This window comes from Rhinoderma darwinii, chromosome 2, assembly GCF_050947455.1.
Source record: "Rhinoderma darwinii isolate aRhiDar2 chromosome 2, aRhiDar2.hap1, whole genome shotgun sequence".
Classification (NCBI taxonomy): Eukaryota; Metazoa; Chordata; class Amphibia; order Anura; family Rhinodermatidae; genus Rhinoderma; species Rhinoderma darwinii.
Window position 1 is genome coordinate 476,413,372 of NC_134688.1, and position 19,128 is coordinate 476,432,499.

The following is a 19,128-nucleotide window of genomic DNA, read 5'->3' on the forward strand; positions in this document are numbered from 1 at the left end:
TTCTTATGGTAACCAATGACTTTTGGACATTGTAAAAACTTTTTGTGCATTTTTCCAAATAAAAGTTGAAGGAACACTCCAGACAAAACAAACCAAGTTATGCCTAATTTCAAGACCTGAGGGGGCAGTGCACAATGTAGGGATCCAGTGAACACCAAAGAGAGAAACCGTGTATCATGGACCACGCCCTCAGTCCCAGCACTAGGCATAACAGTATTAGTTACTCTCGAAATATTACTTTAAAACTTGTGAGCGTCCTGGGTTCTGTACATTCTGATTGTAACAACTAGGGATGAGCAAGTCATCTAGCCAATATGCTCTACGCCTAATCTTGCAAGTCCAAAGAATACAATGGGCAATCAATATGGCAATCTATTGCTTAGATTCACAAAATAATTCCATATGGGTTCACCCAATGTACCATAATTCTGGTTGGAGGGTGAATTGATAAGAGAGGTCCCATTATTTGGGTCAATTCACCCATCTGTAATAATAAGATACCCTTCACATATGTCCGGCAATCTGGTTTTGTGGTGCCAGAACTGATCCCATGTTTTACTATGGGAGCAGTTTTTGCATCTGTTGCATCAATTGTGATGCCGGACCCCTCCATGCACCACATGCAGCACTTTTACTGTCCAGCTATGCATAAAAATGTCATTAGTTGTGTCCGGATCAGGCATAAAATAACTGGCCGGACACAAACTGATATATGTGAACCCAGCCTTACCTGGCACCATTTTTTTTTATCAAATACATTGGAACACATCGCACAGGACACGGCCAAAAACTGGAGATCAAACTATTTATTACCTCTGTGTTTGTCAAAATCAGACCGTACATTCTCAATGCCTTGCAAGTGACTGTAATCCTCATTCACAACACATAGGACTAACATCTGAAGCACGATAGAAAACATAGGCAGACATCTCAGATTTCCCGAGGAGTCAAAGTCAAGACAGCGAGCTGGACAAGAAAAATCACACGAGTGACTGCCGGATATATACGCTAATTGGCACATCGCTTTATTTTGGAAAACAAACCGTAGGGAGGGCTAATTATTTTTGATCAGTTCATTCCATCACATTGAAGAGGAACAAGAATTAGAAAAAAATATATATATATAATTTTCTAAAAACAATAAGAAAATAAAAAAACAAAAGACAAACTTCGAGACGCCTTTTGAAATTCACTGGATTGATTTGTAACCCATAGATTAACGGAACATTGCACACAGTGTAACAGAGAGAAAGAGAGAAGAGCAAGGGAGCTGGAATTAAACTCGGATACAGTGCGAAAGAAATGTCCAAAATGAATCGGATTGGACCATACTGGAAAACTTGCCATAACAACACCAAGAAACACTTAAAATGTTTAAGCCACACTGTTTGACTGGAACTTTCCTGCTTTTTTTTTTTACATGTTCTGCCACAAAGAGAAAGAAGAAGGGGAAGTGAGGTGGAGGAACCCACGTGAGGAAGAGGGTCGAAAGGTTTAAGGAGGAGCCGGAAGGGTAGAACGATGGAGTCCAAGAGGAGAGTAACAGGGGGTATTTCAATGTGTTCAGGCATTTTCTTGGTCCGCCTTGGGCTCTTCACTGGCAGCCTCTTCTTGTTGGGCACTTTCACTAGGTTTGGTTCCTTCTACATCATCTGCAAAATACAACGAGAAAGGTTGTGAATGGTCAACTCACTGTGAAACGCGTCATCGGGCTGGAAATATGTACACGTGATGGAAGCAGTGCCTTGCAAGGTCGACACGTGCGGCAGATTTAATAATACCGTCCTAACGTTAGACAGGATAAAAGTAGACCAGAAAGGCAGAAACTGCGCCAAATTTATCACAATGGCGTAATTTACAAAACATGTCAGACACTTTTCAAAACTGTTGAATGAGGTATGAAAAGGGTCTAAAACACATAATAAATTTGGAGCACATTTTTCTTAGTACGGTGAATCTCCTCCAATGTCCGTAAATCTATAGCATTAATTTTAGAAACTTTCCCCTTTAACAATCCACCGACTGATAAATCCCACCACCACAACAATAATTGGCACCTAAAGGGGTTAGAAAACTCGTTTTCATAATTGAGGGGAGTTTCTTTGTTCAGGATACTCATGTCTAGGAGCGGTTACATAGAGCGTCACCCACTCTGGAGGACCTGTCAATGAATGGACTGTGTAATGCCTTATTTCCCCTGTGGAGGCGCTGTAGGTAAATTGAACACTTACTGCCAGGTTTCTCCACAGATCACAACTGACCGCTGGGTGTCCAAGCAGGGGGACACTTTATCATTAGCTTGGCCCGGTAAGCATGAACTCAAACTCCCCTTTTCCTCACATATCCTACCTACACATGTAACGCCCATCTCGTCGTCATCATCATCACTGCCATAACAAGCACGCCCTTCTACAAAATATATATATTTTGCACTGTTTACTGTGCAGTATGAATGACATATCAACTTTTTTATTCTACGGGTCATTATCATTACAGAAGTACCAAATATGTATCGTTTTTTTTATGTTTTAGTACTTTTGCACAGTAAAAGGTGTTTTATGGGAAAAAATAATTCCGTGTAACGTAGCCATATAGGGGCTTGTTTTTTGCGGGACAAGTTGCGGGGCCACCAATGAGCTGACAGAGGGAGCCCCCATCCTCTGTTTAACTCCTTAGGTGCAGTTGCACCCTCCCTGCGACCAGAATGTCAAATCACTCAACTAACTTACATGCACTTATTATCTGCACCCAGGGTAGAATGGTGGGAGATGATGTCGTCTATGGCCAAGCATGCCAAACCCCTGCTACCTCGTCATGGAAGAGTAGTCCCTTCCTGTTTCCCTCCTGATCATGCCCGTTCTTTCCTGGTGCTCGCGCTTGTTTTGCTTACTGTCTTGGAGCATTGTCAACAGATTATTTAAAGAGGACCTGTCATTAGGTCATAAAAGTTGAACTGGTTAACTGACCAGAATAGCGCTGTCTCCCTGATTCCAGCGCTTTTTTACTTTTTTTACTGGACCCTCCCGTTCCAGAGATATGGCCCACTGCTGCACTGGCTACTTTTATGCTAATTTGCTGTAGTTTGCCAATGGGGTGGAGCTAGCTTCCCTGCTTCTGATGCTGACAAATCAGCGTGAGGCAGCTTGAGGGTAGTTCACTCCCTGTTGGCTAACTACAGCAAATTAGCATATAGGGAGCCAACGCAACAGAAGGCCATATCTCTGGAACACAGTAGTCCAGGAAAAAAAAAAACAGCACTGAAATGAGGAAGACCGCGCTATTAGGGTCAGGAAACCAGTTCAACATATATGACATAGTGACAGGTCCTCTTTAAAGATAATTAACAAGGTACATTACCTAATTTTGTTAGCAGATGCTGGTCCAATGCAGAGGAGACAATATGTGTTAAAAGATGTGTCTAATATCAAGAATAAATGAAGTTTCTGTAAATTAAGTCTATGTATTCACTAGGAATAGGTGACACCACTTAAAACCTTTTAATTAATTAGATTTACTAGGAACAATATATTCAGTGAGAATGAAGCCTATCCATTCCCTTGAAAGCAATGATATTACTAAGAATACAGCCTATCCATTCACTAGAGGTAGTGACATCACTGAGAATACAGCCTATCCAGTCACTAGAGGTAGTGACATCACTGAGAATACAGCCTATCCATTCGCTAGAGTTAGTGACATCACTGAGAATACAGCCTATCCATTCACTAGAGGTAGTGACATCACTGAGAATACAGCCTATCCAGTCACTAGAGGTAGTGACATCACTGAGAATACAGCCTATCCATTCGCTAGAGTTAGTGACATCACTGAGAATACAGCCTATCCATTCACTAGAGGTAGTGACATCACTGAGAATACAGCCTATCCATTCGCTAGAGGTAGTGACATCACTGAGAATACAGCCTATCCATTCACTAGAGGTAGTGACATCACTGAGAATACAGCCTATCCAGTCACTAGAGGTAGTGACATCACTGAGAATACAGCCTATCCATTCGCTAGAGTTAGTGACATCACTGAGAATACAGCCTATCCATTCACTAGAGGTAGTGACATCACTGAGAATACAGCCTATCCATTCGCTAGAGGTAGTGACATCACTGAGAATACAGCCTATTCATTCACTAGAGGTAGTGACATCACTGAGAATGCAGCTTATCCGTTTACCAGAGAGCAGCGGTGACATTACTGAGATTACAGCCTATTCATTCACTAGAGGTTGTGATACCACTCAGAATGCAAAATATCTGTTCACCAGAGAGCAGCGGTGACCTTACTGAGAATGCAGTCAAGATTACATGCTATACATTTACCAGAGACCAGTGACATCACCGAATGTAGTCTATATATTCACTAGAGAGCGGTAATATTACTGAAAATGCAGACTACAGACTATCAATTTACTATGGACCAGCAGTGACATCACTGAGAATGCAGCCTATGAATTCACTAGAGACCAGTGACTTCTCTGAGAATGCAGCCTATACATTGACTAGAGACCAGTGACATCACTAAGAATGCAGCCTATACAGTCACTACAGACCCGTGCAGTGGCGGATTAAGAAGACCATGGGCCCTGGGCTGTTACCCAAACTTGGGCCCCCCTTCTCCACCACCACCCTGCCGCGCCGTAACTATTGCTAACACTACCTAAACACTAGTACACAAAGTAGGCACATTATGCACAAAGTACACACAGTACGCACATTATGCACAAAGTACGCACATTATGCACAAAGTACGCACATTATGAACAAAGTACACACAGTACACAAAGTAGGCACATTATGCACAAAGTACGCACATTATGCACATTATGCACAAAGTACGCACAGTACACAAAGTACCACATTATGCACAAAGTACACAAAGTAGGCACATTATGCACAAAGTACGCACAGTACACAAAGTACCACATTATGCACAAAGTACGCAAATTATGCACAAAGTACGCACATTATGCACAAAGTACACAAAGTACGCACATTATGCACAAAGTACGCACATTATGCACAAAGTACGCACATTATGCACAAAGTACGCACATTATGCACAAAGTACGCACATTATGCACAAAGTATGCACAGTACACAAAGTACCACATTATGCACAAAGTACGCACATTATGCACAAAGTAGGCACATTATGCACAAAGTACGCACAGTACACAAAGTACCATATTATGCACAAAGTACGCACAAAGTAAGGACATTATGCACAAAGTACGCACATTATGCACAAAGTACACAAAGTATGCACATTATGCACAAAGTACGCACATTATGCACAAAGTACACAAAGTACGCACATTATGCACAAAGTAGGCACATTATGCACAAAGTACGCACATTATGCACAAAGTACACAAAGTACGCACATTATGCACAAAGTACACAAAGTACGCACATTATGCACAAAGTATGCACAGTACACAAAGTACCACATTATGCACAAAGTACGCACATTATGCACAAAGTAGGCACATTATGCACAAAGTACGCACATTATGCACAAAGTAGGCACATTATGCACAAAGTATGCACAGTACACAAAGTACCACATTATGCACAAAGTACGCACATTATGCACAAAGTACGCACATTATGCACAAAGTACGCACAAAGTACGCACATTATGCACAAAGTACGCACAAAGTACGCACATTATGCACAAAGTACGCACAGTACAAAGTACGCACATTATGCACAAAGTACGCACAAAGTACGCACATTATGCACAAAGTACGCACAAAGTACGCACATTATGCACAAAGTACGCACAAAGTACGCACATTATGCACAAAGTACGCACAAAGTACGCACAAAGTACGCACATTATGCACAAAGTACGCACAGTACAAAGTACGCACATTATGCACAAAGTACGCACAGTACACAAAGTACACACATTATGCACAAAGTACACAAAGTAGGCACATTATACACAAAGTATGCATAGTACACAAAGTACACACGAGTATGCACATTATACACTAAGTAGGCACATTATACACGAGTATGCACATTATACACAAAGTACACCTTGTAAACACATGAATATGGACATTAAACATACATGAATATGGACATTAAACATACATGAATATGGACATTAAACATACATGCACTTACCTTTTATGTCTTCACTGCAGCTCTTCTCCTGCTCACAGCACAGAGCCCGCCGACAGTCTCCCCTCCCCCATGTCCCGACAGCTAGCAGCAGAGATGTTTAGAGCAGGGAAGGGGGGCTGGAGGGGGAGCTTCTAAAGCAGCACAGACCACGGCTGCTAAGTAGAAGCAAAGCTCCCCTCGCCTGACAGGTGCGGTCCTGGCACCGGGGCTCCCTCCGGTGCTAGCGACGCCACTGGGCATGAGGGGGTTCGGGCGGTCATAGGCTCCTTGGGCCCCCTGGCAGTCTTGGGCCCCGGGCGACCGCCCGAAACGCCCTAATGATAATCCGCCACTGGACCCGTGACATCACTAAGAATGCAGCCTATACATTGACTAGAGACCAGTGACATCACTAATAATGCAGCCTATCCATTCACTAGATACTAACGACTTCTCTGAAAATACAGCGTATACATTGACTAGCGACCAGTGACATCGCGGAATGTAGAATATACTAGAAATACACTAGAAAGTGTTAAAGTGTAGCTAAACATTTGACAAACTTCTGACATGTCATAGTGACATGTCAGAAGTTTGGATTGGTGGGGATCCGAGCACTGAGACCCCCACCAATCACTAGACCGAAGCAGCTGAAGGTCTCGTGTGAGCACTCAGCTGCTTCGTGTCTGTTCGGCTTTTTCTGGAATTAAATGTATCGGTGTACGGACTCAATAGAAAGTCTATGATCCCGTACTCCGATACATCGGCTTTACAGAAAAAGCCGAACAGACACGAAGCGGCTCAGCGCTCACATGAGACCTTCAGCTGCTTCGTTCTAGCGATTGGTGAGGATCTCAGTGCTCGGACCCCTCACCAATCCAAACTTCTCACATGTCAGAAGTTTGTCAAACGTTTAGCTACACTTTAAAATCCCTGAGAATGCAGCCTTATCCATTCACTAGAGAACAATGACATCACTGAAAATATAGACCATACATTGACTAGGGACCAGTGACGTCACAGAATGTAGTTTACATATTCACTAGAAAGTAGTGACATCACTGAGAATACAGCCTATCCATTCATGAGAAAGCAGTGACATCACAATGCATCACAAAGTATCCCTGAATTCTATGTATAAAATATATTTCCTACAGAGTTGGGCACCACAAATCTCACCTAGCCAGGTCATGTGACGCAGGAGAATTTTGGTGTTATACATTTAGGTCTATAGCAAACAACAATTTTGGCTTCTCTAGAATGAATACAGGTAAAGCCTTATAACTACCGTATTTTTCGGACTATAAAACGCTAAAAAGTCCCAGCGTCTTATAGTCGGCAGTCAAGACACCCGGCACCGGCGGGCCCCCTGACCGATTCTTACTTAACCCCCTGCCGACCCATGATGTGCCCGGCACATCATGGAGCGAGGGGGGGATGTTTGGAGCGGAGCGGCTCATGCGCTAAGCACGCTCCATACACTGCAGCTGACACGCTGCTCTAACGGGCCAGGAACAGCGATGGCGTTGATACTGGCCGTTTAACTAGTTAAATTCCGCGGTTAATAGCGACCACAGCATTTATAGGGTTTTCCCTTGAAGGACATTTATGACATATCCACAGGACATTTCATAAATGTTAGATAGATGCGGGTCCCACCTCTAGAAACCGCACCTATCACTAGAACGGGGGCCCCTAAACCCTATTCTATCTTACTTGCTCCGCTGTCCCGCAGCCACTTCCTGGTTAGGTGGTCGGGAGTTACGTAAACAGCCGAGTGCTCGCTGAGCTACGCTGTTTCCGTAACTCCCATAGAACTGAATAGTAGTTACGGATACAGTGTAGCTCGCATGCTGCGATGCTTCTGTAACTGCCATTCACTACTATGGGCGTTACGGAAACCGCGTAGCTCAGCGAGTTACACTGTTTCCGTAACTCTACCATGTGTTGCAGTGTATTGTACCAGCGATCTAATAATTTTTGGTTCAAGTCCCCGAGGGGAACTAGTAAAATGTGTAAAAAAAAAAAAACTTAGATAAGTATTCAGGAGTGTAAAAAAATATTAAAAGTTAAAAAAACAAATAAAACTTTTTCCCCAAGCACAATCAATGTAAAATATATAAAAAAAAAAAAAGGAATGAAATAAAAAGGGATAAAAAAATCGTATGTACCAAAAAATGGCTCTCAAAATGGGGTGAAACAGAACAAATTTTTTTTTTTTAACAAATAGTTTTTGCTTTGTAAAAGTAGTGAATATTTTCCTATTTTCTGTTGTCTATAACCTGGGTGTGTCTTAGGGTCAGTTCACACAGAGTTATTTGACACGTTTTTTAACGCGAAAACCTCGTCAGAAAATGCGCCAAAAAAAATTCTGAAAATGCCTTCCATTCGAGCGGAAAAAACGGCTCACGGGAAAAAGAAGCGTCATGCCCTATCTTCAGGCATTTACGCCTCTGACCTCCCATTGATATCAATGGGAGGCAGAGAAAGCGTATTTCCGCGAAAAACGGCGTGCAGGCAGAGCAAAATCTGCCTCAAAATTCCAAACGGAATTTTGGGGAAGATTTTCTGCTTGCAAAAAACTCTATGTGAACTCAGGTGCGTCTGGGATCACACAGTTTTTTGCAGGCAGAAAATCTGCCCCAAAATTCCGTTTGGAATTTTGAGGCAGATTTTGCTCTGCCTGCACGCCGTTTTTCACTGCGTTTTTTTGCGGCTTTTTTCGCCCGCGGCCATTGAGCGCCGATGGGAAAAAAATGCAGCGAAATACGTTTTCTCTGCCTCACATTGATGTCAATGGGAGGTCAGAGACGTCAACGCCCGAAGATAGGGCATGTCGCTTCTTTTTCCCGCAAGACATTTTTTCTGCTTGCGAGAAAACAGCGCCTTCGCCTCCCATTGAAATCAACGGGAGGCATTTTCGGCCATATTTTGGCGCGTTTTCCGACACAGATTCCGCGTCAAAAATACGTGTAAAAAAACTCAGTGTGAACTGACACTTATAGTCTGAAAAATACTGTATCAGTAAAGTAAAGAGGCCAATGGGAGCGCCCAAAATCCGTTGATGTAAGTCCATGCGCCCAGGTAATGCCAGCTGTAGATTTCAGGGTCTTAGTAGGGAAATGATTGACGCCTGAATCCTACCAACCGTCCAGCCCGCCCGGAAAATCCACAAATAAGATTACAGCTTCTCCGGGGAAAGGATTACATTAATCCCATATAATCCCACTGTAATTTGAACAACACCACACAGGAAAAATGAACACAATGCGCAGAGCAGATGAGGATTGGCCCACTGGTTATATGGCTGCATTATCATCAGAAGGATACACTGTAGACTGCAGCATATTATCTATATACATGGTTACTGTCATGCATGGAAGGTTTTGTTTCAATCAGAATAATCTCATAGGTCTCGGGTTTTGTACAGGTGGCTGATCCCCTAAGGGTAATACTATAGCCCACCCCAAATACATACACAAAACATGCAGCGTGTAGTCAGATGTATACTCCATATAAACATCCACAATCTATCCGTCATGACAACTAAATCTTCACTTATTTAAAGTGCTGTCCCATAAGGAGGTCTTGGAGGGTCTTTTCCAGGCAGCACCTGAGAATATATCCCCTGGTCCGCACCCAGCGGGAACATCACCAAACCTTCCTCCGATGGACCTCAATAACCACCATCCAGGACCTTCTCATTACTATCTGCAGTAACAAGAAGACTAAACCTCTCACCACCGGCCAGAAGGATCAGCAAAATAGGTTAAAAAAAAGGCTAAAATTCTGCTTTCAGGTTCAGACTGAGGCTGGAAATAAATGTTCATCTCTCAACTGATCCAATAATCCCCTCTATTATAAAACTTCTCTCCCCCTTTACCTTTCCTTAACTCCTGATTAAAACCCTGGCTATTCTTATAGATAGATAGATAGATAGATAGATAGATAGATAGATAGATAGATAGATAGATAGATAGATAGATAGATAGATAGATAGATAGATAGATAGATAGATAGATAGATAGATAGATATGAGATAGATAGATAGATAGATAGATAGATAGATAGATAGATAGATAGATAGATAGATAGATAGATAGATAGATAGATAGATAGATATGAGATAGATAGATAGATAGATAGATAGATAGATAGATAGATAGATAGATAGATAGATAGATAGATAGATAGATAGATAGATAGACAGACAGACAGACAGACAGACAGACAGACAGACAGACAGACAGATAGATAGATAGATAGATAGATAGATAGATAGATAGATAGATAGATAGATAGATAGATAGATAGATATGAGATAGATAGATAGATAGATAGATAGATAGATAGATAGATAGATAGATAGATAGATAGATAGATAGATAGATAGATAGATAGATAGATAGATATGAGATAGATAGAATTTTGCTTAGAGGACAGACTGCAGCAGAGAACATCAAGTCTGACCGAGTCCAGAGAACTGAGCATCCAAAAGGTAAGAACTTCCTGCAACACCAACACAATCCTACTAGAGAGACAACACCATAGATATAAGGATTTATCTAAAAATGGAAAATCACAACTTAGAACAAGAAATGCAGAATAAAGTAAATATCCATAAGACAGAGTTTGGGATAGAAGATTCAGACAACAGGGGGTCAGGCACCTTGGAGATCACATACTCCGAAGAGCAGAGGAGCATTCAAGCGAGGAAAGCAGTAAAACATGCCACAATCAGACACAATCCAGAGACACTTTTTGCTGACTTTACCTCTAAAGAAGAAGTCAAGAGGAAAACAAATGTATTATTCTACACTGAGCACCGCTCCGCCTGGCACACAGCCCTGTGCCAGCACTATAAGGACATATCAAAGTGTGGCATCAATAAGGGCCGACAGATCAGAATAAAAGACCCAGGAAATGATGGGAGTATTACACTTACCATAAGTCTATACAATAACGGCAACGTTCTCATACAAGGCAATGAGGACAAGCTAGAGGAATTCCAAGAAATCTTTCATCATATTAAAGACCAGGCCCAAACTTACAAAGAACAACAAACTCCAGCAACCCAGACCAGAGATGGACATACAGAGACAATCTCCAGCGACACCCCCGCTGCCCCATGTCCCAATGTCCCACACCCCTCACCCGACACCCTCAGAGACTATTTATCTCAATTAGAAAGAGACTTTGTACAATTCAAAGAAGAACTTCAAAGAAATCTCGGTGACAAAAACACAAATGACCAAGTAATTAAAGAGATAAACAAACTGAAATGTGAACATGCATCAGCTCTGCAGGAAATACAATGTACACTCCGAGAGCTGCAACAAGAAAATACAAAGCTCAGATTAGAGATAGAAAATCTAAAACCACAAACACAAAGTCTAGGAGCAAGGGAGAGCGCTGAGGTAAGGACTGCCAATGACCAGGGCGCTAGTACATCAAATCACCCAAACCCAATAAATATTCCTGAAATTAATGAAAACAAACTAGGAGAAAACAGAGCGATACAAGTGGGTACAAAGCCGACCGCCAACCAAACCTCCAGCACAGAACCACAGCAGCACCACATACCACCACCAAGCAGGACCCAGGACACAAGCATCAGACAAGCCACCCGCAAGTCACAATGTCCTGATACTGTCCTAATAATTGACTCAAATGGCAAATACCTTAATTCACGGCGACTCTTCCCAGGAAAAAGGGTCAGTAAAATTCACTGTGTAACTATCCAACAAGTCACATCAGTCATCAATAACCCACATTTTTCCAATCCAAACCATCTCATTATACACACGGGTACAAACAACGTCCAAGACCAGCAACAGCAGATTGCAGAACAACTGACCCAACTAACAAAGACGGCACAACAAAAGTTCCCTGACAGTAAAATAATTATATCATCCGTGCTCCCAAGAAAAGATGTACCCAACGAGATCACCCAGGCCATCAACACAGAGCTGGCAGCGAACATCAGCTCAATGTCAAACATCAGCCTGGCACAACACTCCTCCATAGAGCAGCACCACCTGTATGATGACAAACACCTCAACAAACGAGGGGTCAGCCTTCTGGCCAAAGAACTGAAAGACATTGTGCTGAACAGACCCCCCAGACCTGGACCCCACACCAGCCAAAGCCAAAACATGGAGACATCACTAACAATGAAAAGTCCTCAAACTCCACACACCTCACTACACCCAGGAGAAAAACCCCTTTACCCAAGGTCAGACCAACAGAGGCAAAAGCCATGGAGAAAACCCCCTGCCTCACACAGAGACACGCAGAGCAGAGACATGGAGGAAACCCCCTGCCTCACACAGAGACACACAGAGCAGAGACATGGAGGAAACCCCCTGCCTCACACAGAGACACACAGAGCAGAGACATGGAGGAAACCCCCTGCCTCACACAAGGACACGCAGAGCAGAGACATGGAGGAAACCCCCTGCCTCACACAGAGACACGCAGAGCAGAGACATGGAGGAAACACCCTGCCTCACACAGAGACACGCAGAGCAGAGACATGGAGGAAACCCCCTGCCTCACACAGAGACACGCAGAGCAGAGACATGGAGGAGATAAAGACCCTGCTCAGCACTCTATGTAAAAAACTAATGTGACTATACAACACGAGAACATCTACAACACATCCAACAGTCACATCTCCAGCCCGTCCTACACAGCGCCGCTCATTACAAGGTATATGGACACACAATGACGTCCTTTATAATCAGCAGCTGGAATATTCAAGGCCTCAACGCCTCAGGCTTTGGATGCAAAATTAACGATCCAGACTTCATCCAAAGACTGAAAAATATCGATATACAAATCCTCCTGGAAACATGGACTAGGACAGAGAATGAGTCCCTGGTGCCCACTGGATACAGGGAAATCTCTGTCCCCGCCCTGAAAAATAAACACATCAAGCAGGGCCGGTGTTCAGGAGGAATATTAGTCTGGTACAAGGAGGAGCTCCATGAGCAGATCAAAGCCGTGAAGCGAGGAGACAGCCACATCTGGATAAGAATAGGCAGCTCCATCCTCACCTCTCAGTCTGACATGTATCTCTGCGCAACGTACATCGCACCGCCAGAGTCCCCGTACTCCAACCCAGACAGCTTTGAGATTATACAAAGGGAAGCCGCCCATTTCCAGACCCTGGGCAGCGTTCTCATCTACGGAGACCTCAATGCAAGAACGGGGAGAGAAAAAGACTACCTGACCAATGATGGAAACATCTTCATCTTTGGAGCAGAGGCCGACTGTCATAACTCCCTACAGAAAGAGAGAAACAGCTATGACAGCACCGTCAACAAAAGCGGGAAAAAACTACTGAATCTATGTCGAAGCTTAGGACTCCACATACTGAATGGCCGCACCAAGGGAGACTCTTTAGGAAGGTATACACTAAACTCCCATGTAGGCAGCAGTGTAGTAGACTATGCCATCACGGACATGGACCCCGCAAACATTGGCGCACTCATAGTCACTCCACAAACGCACCTGTCAGATCACAACCAATTACTTCTATACATCAAATCCACAAACAAACCATCTGCACAAAAACCACATCAAAGCGGCCTCTTCAACCTGCCCCCATCTTATAAATGGTCCAAAACGTCAACTATAAAATATAAAGAGACAATGAACAGACCAGAAGTGCAGGAGATGCTTCACAACCTCTACAACAAGGTGTATGAGACAAGCCCAGGAGGGGTAAATCAGGCCGTAAATGACCTCAATAATATATTCTATACCATGGCAGAGAAGTCTGACCTGAAAAGATGTGACTACAAGAGGCCACAAGAAATACATCCTAACGGTTGGTTTGACCGTGAGTGCAAAGAAGTACGGAAGACCCTAAGAAATGCCTGAAATAAGAAGCACTGAGACCCAAACAACACCGGTCTGAAGGAGGCCTACAGCAACATACAGAGGCAATACAAGACCATCCTCCGAAAGAAAAAACAAAGGCACATCTCCACCAAACTTACCCAACTCCAAGACGCCCTCCATGACAACTCGTTCTGGAAATTATGGAAACACATGGGCAAAAATTGCAAGAAAAACAACCTTCATATTCAAAATGGCAACATCTGGCTCCAATATTTCAAGGACCTCTACAAAGATATCCCGAAAGACGGACAAAGCCAAGAACAAAAACAAATAATATCAAAATTGAAGGCGATGGAGGAAACACTTAAAGATTCTCAAAACCCCCTGGACGCACCAATAACACTGCAAGAAGTAACAGAGAGAACCTCAGACATAAGGTGTAAAAAATCCAGCGGCCTAGACGGAATCTCACCAGAAATGATAAAACACAGCCCGCCAGAAATACAGGCCGCAATAGTCAAACTATTTAATATAGTGCTGAGTGCCGGCTACTTCCCGCAAATCTGGAACCAAGGCCTTATAACACCAATCCACAAGAGTGGGGACAGGTACGACCCGGCCAACTACCGAGGGATATGTGTCAGCAGCAACCTGGGGAAACTGTTCAGCAGCATCCTGAATAAGAGAATCCTCAGCTTCCTCACCCAGCACAATGTCCTCCACCAAAGCCAAGCTGGGTTCATGCCAAACCACCGCACCACTGACCACATCTACACCCTGCGCAGCCTCATCAAGAGCCACGTCCACAATACAAAGCATGGGAAGATTTACGCCTGTTTTGTGGACTTTAAGAAGGCCTTTGACTCAGTGTGGCACCCGGGCCTATTCCTGAAACTGCTGGAGAGCGGAATAGGAGGTAAAACCTATGACGTCATCAGAAGCTCCTACACAGAGAACAGATGCAGCGTGAAGGTGAACGGGAGAAGAACGGCTGATTTCCAGCAGAGCCGAGGAGTCAGACAAGGCTGCAGCCTCAGTCCAACACTCTTCAACATCTACATCAATGAATTGGCCACAGCTCTGGAATCCTCCTCAGCACCAGGTCTCGCCCTCCATGACACCCAGGTGAAATTCCTGCTGTATGCAGATGACCTTCTGTTACTATCACCAACCGAGAAAGGTCTCCAAGACAACCTGCAAATCCTAGAAAAATTCAGCTCCACGTGGGCACTACCCATCAATGCAAAGAAAACCAACATCATGGTGTTCCAGAAGAGAAACTCAAAATCCCCCAGGCACCCGACCTTCACACTAAATAACGCCACACTCACAGCGACCGACAGGTACACTTACATGGGCCTAGAAATCAACCAATCAGGAAGCTTTAAACAAGCCATAGAGATACTGAAAGACAAGGCGTGCAAAACCTTCTATGCCATCAGACGAAAACTCTATCACCTCAAACCACCAGTGACGGTCTGGCTGAAAATCTTTGACTCCATCATCTCCCCAATCCTCCTGTATGCCAGTGAAGTCTGGGGTCCGGACACATACCCAGACTGGTCAAGGTGGGATTCCAGCCCAACAGAAATCTTCCACCTAGAATTCTGCAAACACCTTCTCCAAGTCCATCGGAGCACCACAAATAGTGCCTGTCGGGCAGAACTGGGCAGATTCCCACTACACCTCACAATCCAGAAGAGGGCGCTATCATTCTGGGCCCATCTACACAGCAGCAGGCAAAGTTCCTATCACCATAAAGCCCTGCTACACCAAGGGGTCCCAGGTAAACCAGGCCCCCCAGAACATCTCACCCTGACCCGGCCTGAAGAAAATGTCACCCAGCGCGGCCTCACAAAAGCCGAAATCAAGAAGACAATAAACAAAGGCCAAGAGGAATATATCAGTGACTGGAGGAACGACATAAAGACATCCCAGAAACTGACAATATACCGGAGTCTACAGCGGGAATATAAACTGGCGCCATATCTGGAGAAACTGCCAAACCCCAGAGACAGACAGATCCTGAGCCGCTACAGACTGAGCGCCCACAACCTGCTCATCGAATCCGGGCGCCACAGACAGACCTACAAGCCCAGGGAGAGCCGACTGTGCCAACAGTGCGACCAGGAGGCCGTGGAGGATGAGGCCCACTTCCTGCTACACTGCTCCAAATACTCAGCAGTGAGGGACACTCACTTCAGGAAACTCTCTGACCTCTTACCGGACTTCAGCTCCATGGAAGAGGAAGAGAAACTCTACATCCTGCTGGGTGAAGAGGAAACCACAGTGGGCACAGCGGCACAATATGTCACTGCATGCCATAAACTGAGAGAGACATGATATGCCATGGACTCGTATAACCCCGACCCTAGATGTGTCCCTATCCCCCAATCCCTCAGTCCCTATCCCTCATTCCCTTACTTCTTACTTGCTTTGGCAATGCTAATATGTATTTGGTCCTGCCAATAAAGCTTCTTTGAATTGAATTGAATTGAATTGAAAATTGAATTGATAGATAGATAGATAGATAGATAGATAGATAGATAGATAGATAGATAGATAGATAGATAGATAGATAGATAGATAGATAGATAGATAGATAGATAGATAGATAGATAGATAGATGATAGATAGATAGATAGATAGATAGATAGATAGATAGATAGATAGATAGATAGATAGATAGATAGATAGATAGATAGATAGATAGATAGATAGATAGATAGATAGATAGATAGATAGATATGAGATAGATAGATATGAGATAGATAGATATGAGATAGATAGATAGATAGATAGATAGATAGATAGATAGATAGATAGATAGATAGATAGATAGATAGATAGATAGATATGAGATAGATAGATAGATAGATAGATAGATAGATAGATAGATAGATAGATAGATAGATAGATAGATAGATAGATAGATAGATAGATAGATAGATAGATAGATAGATAGATATGAGATAGATAGATATGAGATAGATAGATAGATAGATAGATAGATAGATAGATAGATAGATAGATAGATAGATAGATAGATAGATAGATAGATAGATAGATAGATAGATATGAGATAGATAGATAGATAGATAGATAGATATGAGATAGATAGATAGATAGATAGATAGATAGATAGATAGATAGATAGATAGATAGATAGATAGATAGATAGATAGATAGATATGAGATAGATAGACAGACAGACAGACAGACAGATAGATAGATAGATAGATAGATAGATAGATAGATAGATAGATAGATAGATAGATAGATAGATAGATAGATAGATAGATAGATAGATAGATAGATATGAGATAGATAGATAGATAGATATGAGATAGATAGATAGATAGATAGATAGATAGATAGATAGATAGATAGATAGATAGATAGATAGATAGATAGATATGAGATAGATAGATAGATAGATAGATAGATAGATAGATATGAGATAGACCCCATTGGACCCCAACAACCGATCAGCTATTGATGGCTTATCCTGAGGATAGGCCATCCATTTTGAGGGACTGGAAAATCCCTTTAAAGGAGCAGCAGTTGGTAGTTAAACCACGAAGTATCAATCAAGTAAAAAAGTATCTTTGTAATGCAGGTAATAAGTAACAGCTCATTAAAACAAAGCCGACACTGCAGCTGATCTCCACTCATGTAATACCAGACTCAGCCTTGGACAGGGGTGGCGCTGTCTCTTATCCTGGACATCCTCTTTACATTCTTTTTGGCCTGGAACACCCCGATAACAATGAGGTTTTACCCGGAGTCATTATTATTCTATTATTTGTTCTATTCTTACCACAGTTGCAACATAATGGCAAGTGGTTCTAGGAGACTGTATCAAACATGATAGGCTTAGATACACAGAATCAGCAGGCAGTACCACACATGATAGGTTCAGATACACCGCTCAGAAAATAGCATCACACCAGATAGGCTTAGATACAACTGACTCAGTAAACAGTATTGCTCATAATTAACTTAGATACAATGGCTCAGAAGTATCGCATATGATAGGCTTAGATACAGAAGCTCAACAGATAGTATCCCATATGATTGACTTAGATACAATTGATTAGCAGCTCAGCATAACACATGATAGCTCAGATACACTCGCTCACCACACAGTATAATGATAGGATTAGATACACTGGAACGGCAGACAGTATCACACATGATAGGATTAGATACATTGTCTCAGCAGACTGTATCACACATGATAGAATTAGATACACTGGAACAGCAGACAGTATCATACATGATAGGATTAGATACACAGCTCGGCAGACAGTATCACACATAATAGGATTAGATACACAGCTAAGCAGACAGTATCACACATGATCGGGTTAGATACACGGCTCAGCAGACTATCACACATGATATGATTAGATACATTGTCTCAGCAGACAGTATCACACATGATAGGATTAGATACACTGGAACAGCAGAAAGTATCACACATGATGGGATTAGATACACAGCTCAGCAGACAGTATCACACATGATGGGATTAGATACACAGCTCGGCAGAGAGTATCACACATGATGGGATTAGATACACAGCTCGGCAGACAGTATCACACATGATAGGATTAGATACACAGCTCGGCAGACAGTATCACACATGATAGGATTAGATACACAGCTCGGCAGACAGCATCACACATGATAGGATTAGATACACAGCTCGGCAGACAGTATCACACATTATAGGATTAGATACACAGCTCGGCAGACAGTATCACACATGATAGGATTAGATACACAGCTCGGCAGACAGTATCACACATGATAGGATTAGATACACAGCTCGGCAGACAGTATCACACATGATAGGATTAGATACACAGCTCGGCAGACAGTATCACACATGATAGGATTAGATACACAGCTCAGCAGACAGTATCACACATGATAGGATTAGATACACAGCTCAGCAGACAGTATCACACATGATGGGATTAGATACACAGCTCGGCAGACAGTATCACACATGATGGGATTAGATACACAGCTCAGCAGACAGTATCACACATGATAGGATTAGATATACAGCTCGGCAGACAGTATCACACATGATAGGATTAGATACACAGCTCGGCAGACAGTATCACACATGATAGGA

The 19,128-nt window shown here is 42.9% G+C and overlaps 1 protein-coding gene across 1 annotated transcript in view; it reads right to left on the reverse strand.

Annotated features, from left to right (window-relative positions):
* Window positions 1–788: 788 nt before the first annotated feature.
* Window positions 789–19,128, reverse strand: part of GAP43 (growth associated protein 43) — an 80,304-nt gene continuing 61,964 nt past the window's right edge. The window contains exon 3 of the mRNA XM_075854683.1: window positions 789–1,652. Within this exon, the coding sequence (XP_075710798.1) occupies window positions 1,564–1,652 (89 nt within the window). The 3' untranslated portion in view covers window positions 789–1,563. The remainder of the gene's footprint in view (window positions 1,653–19,128) is intronic.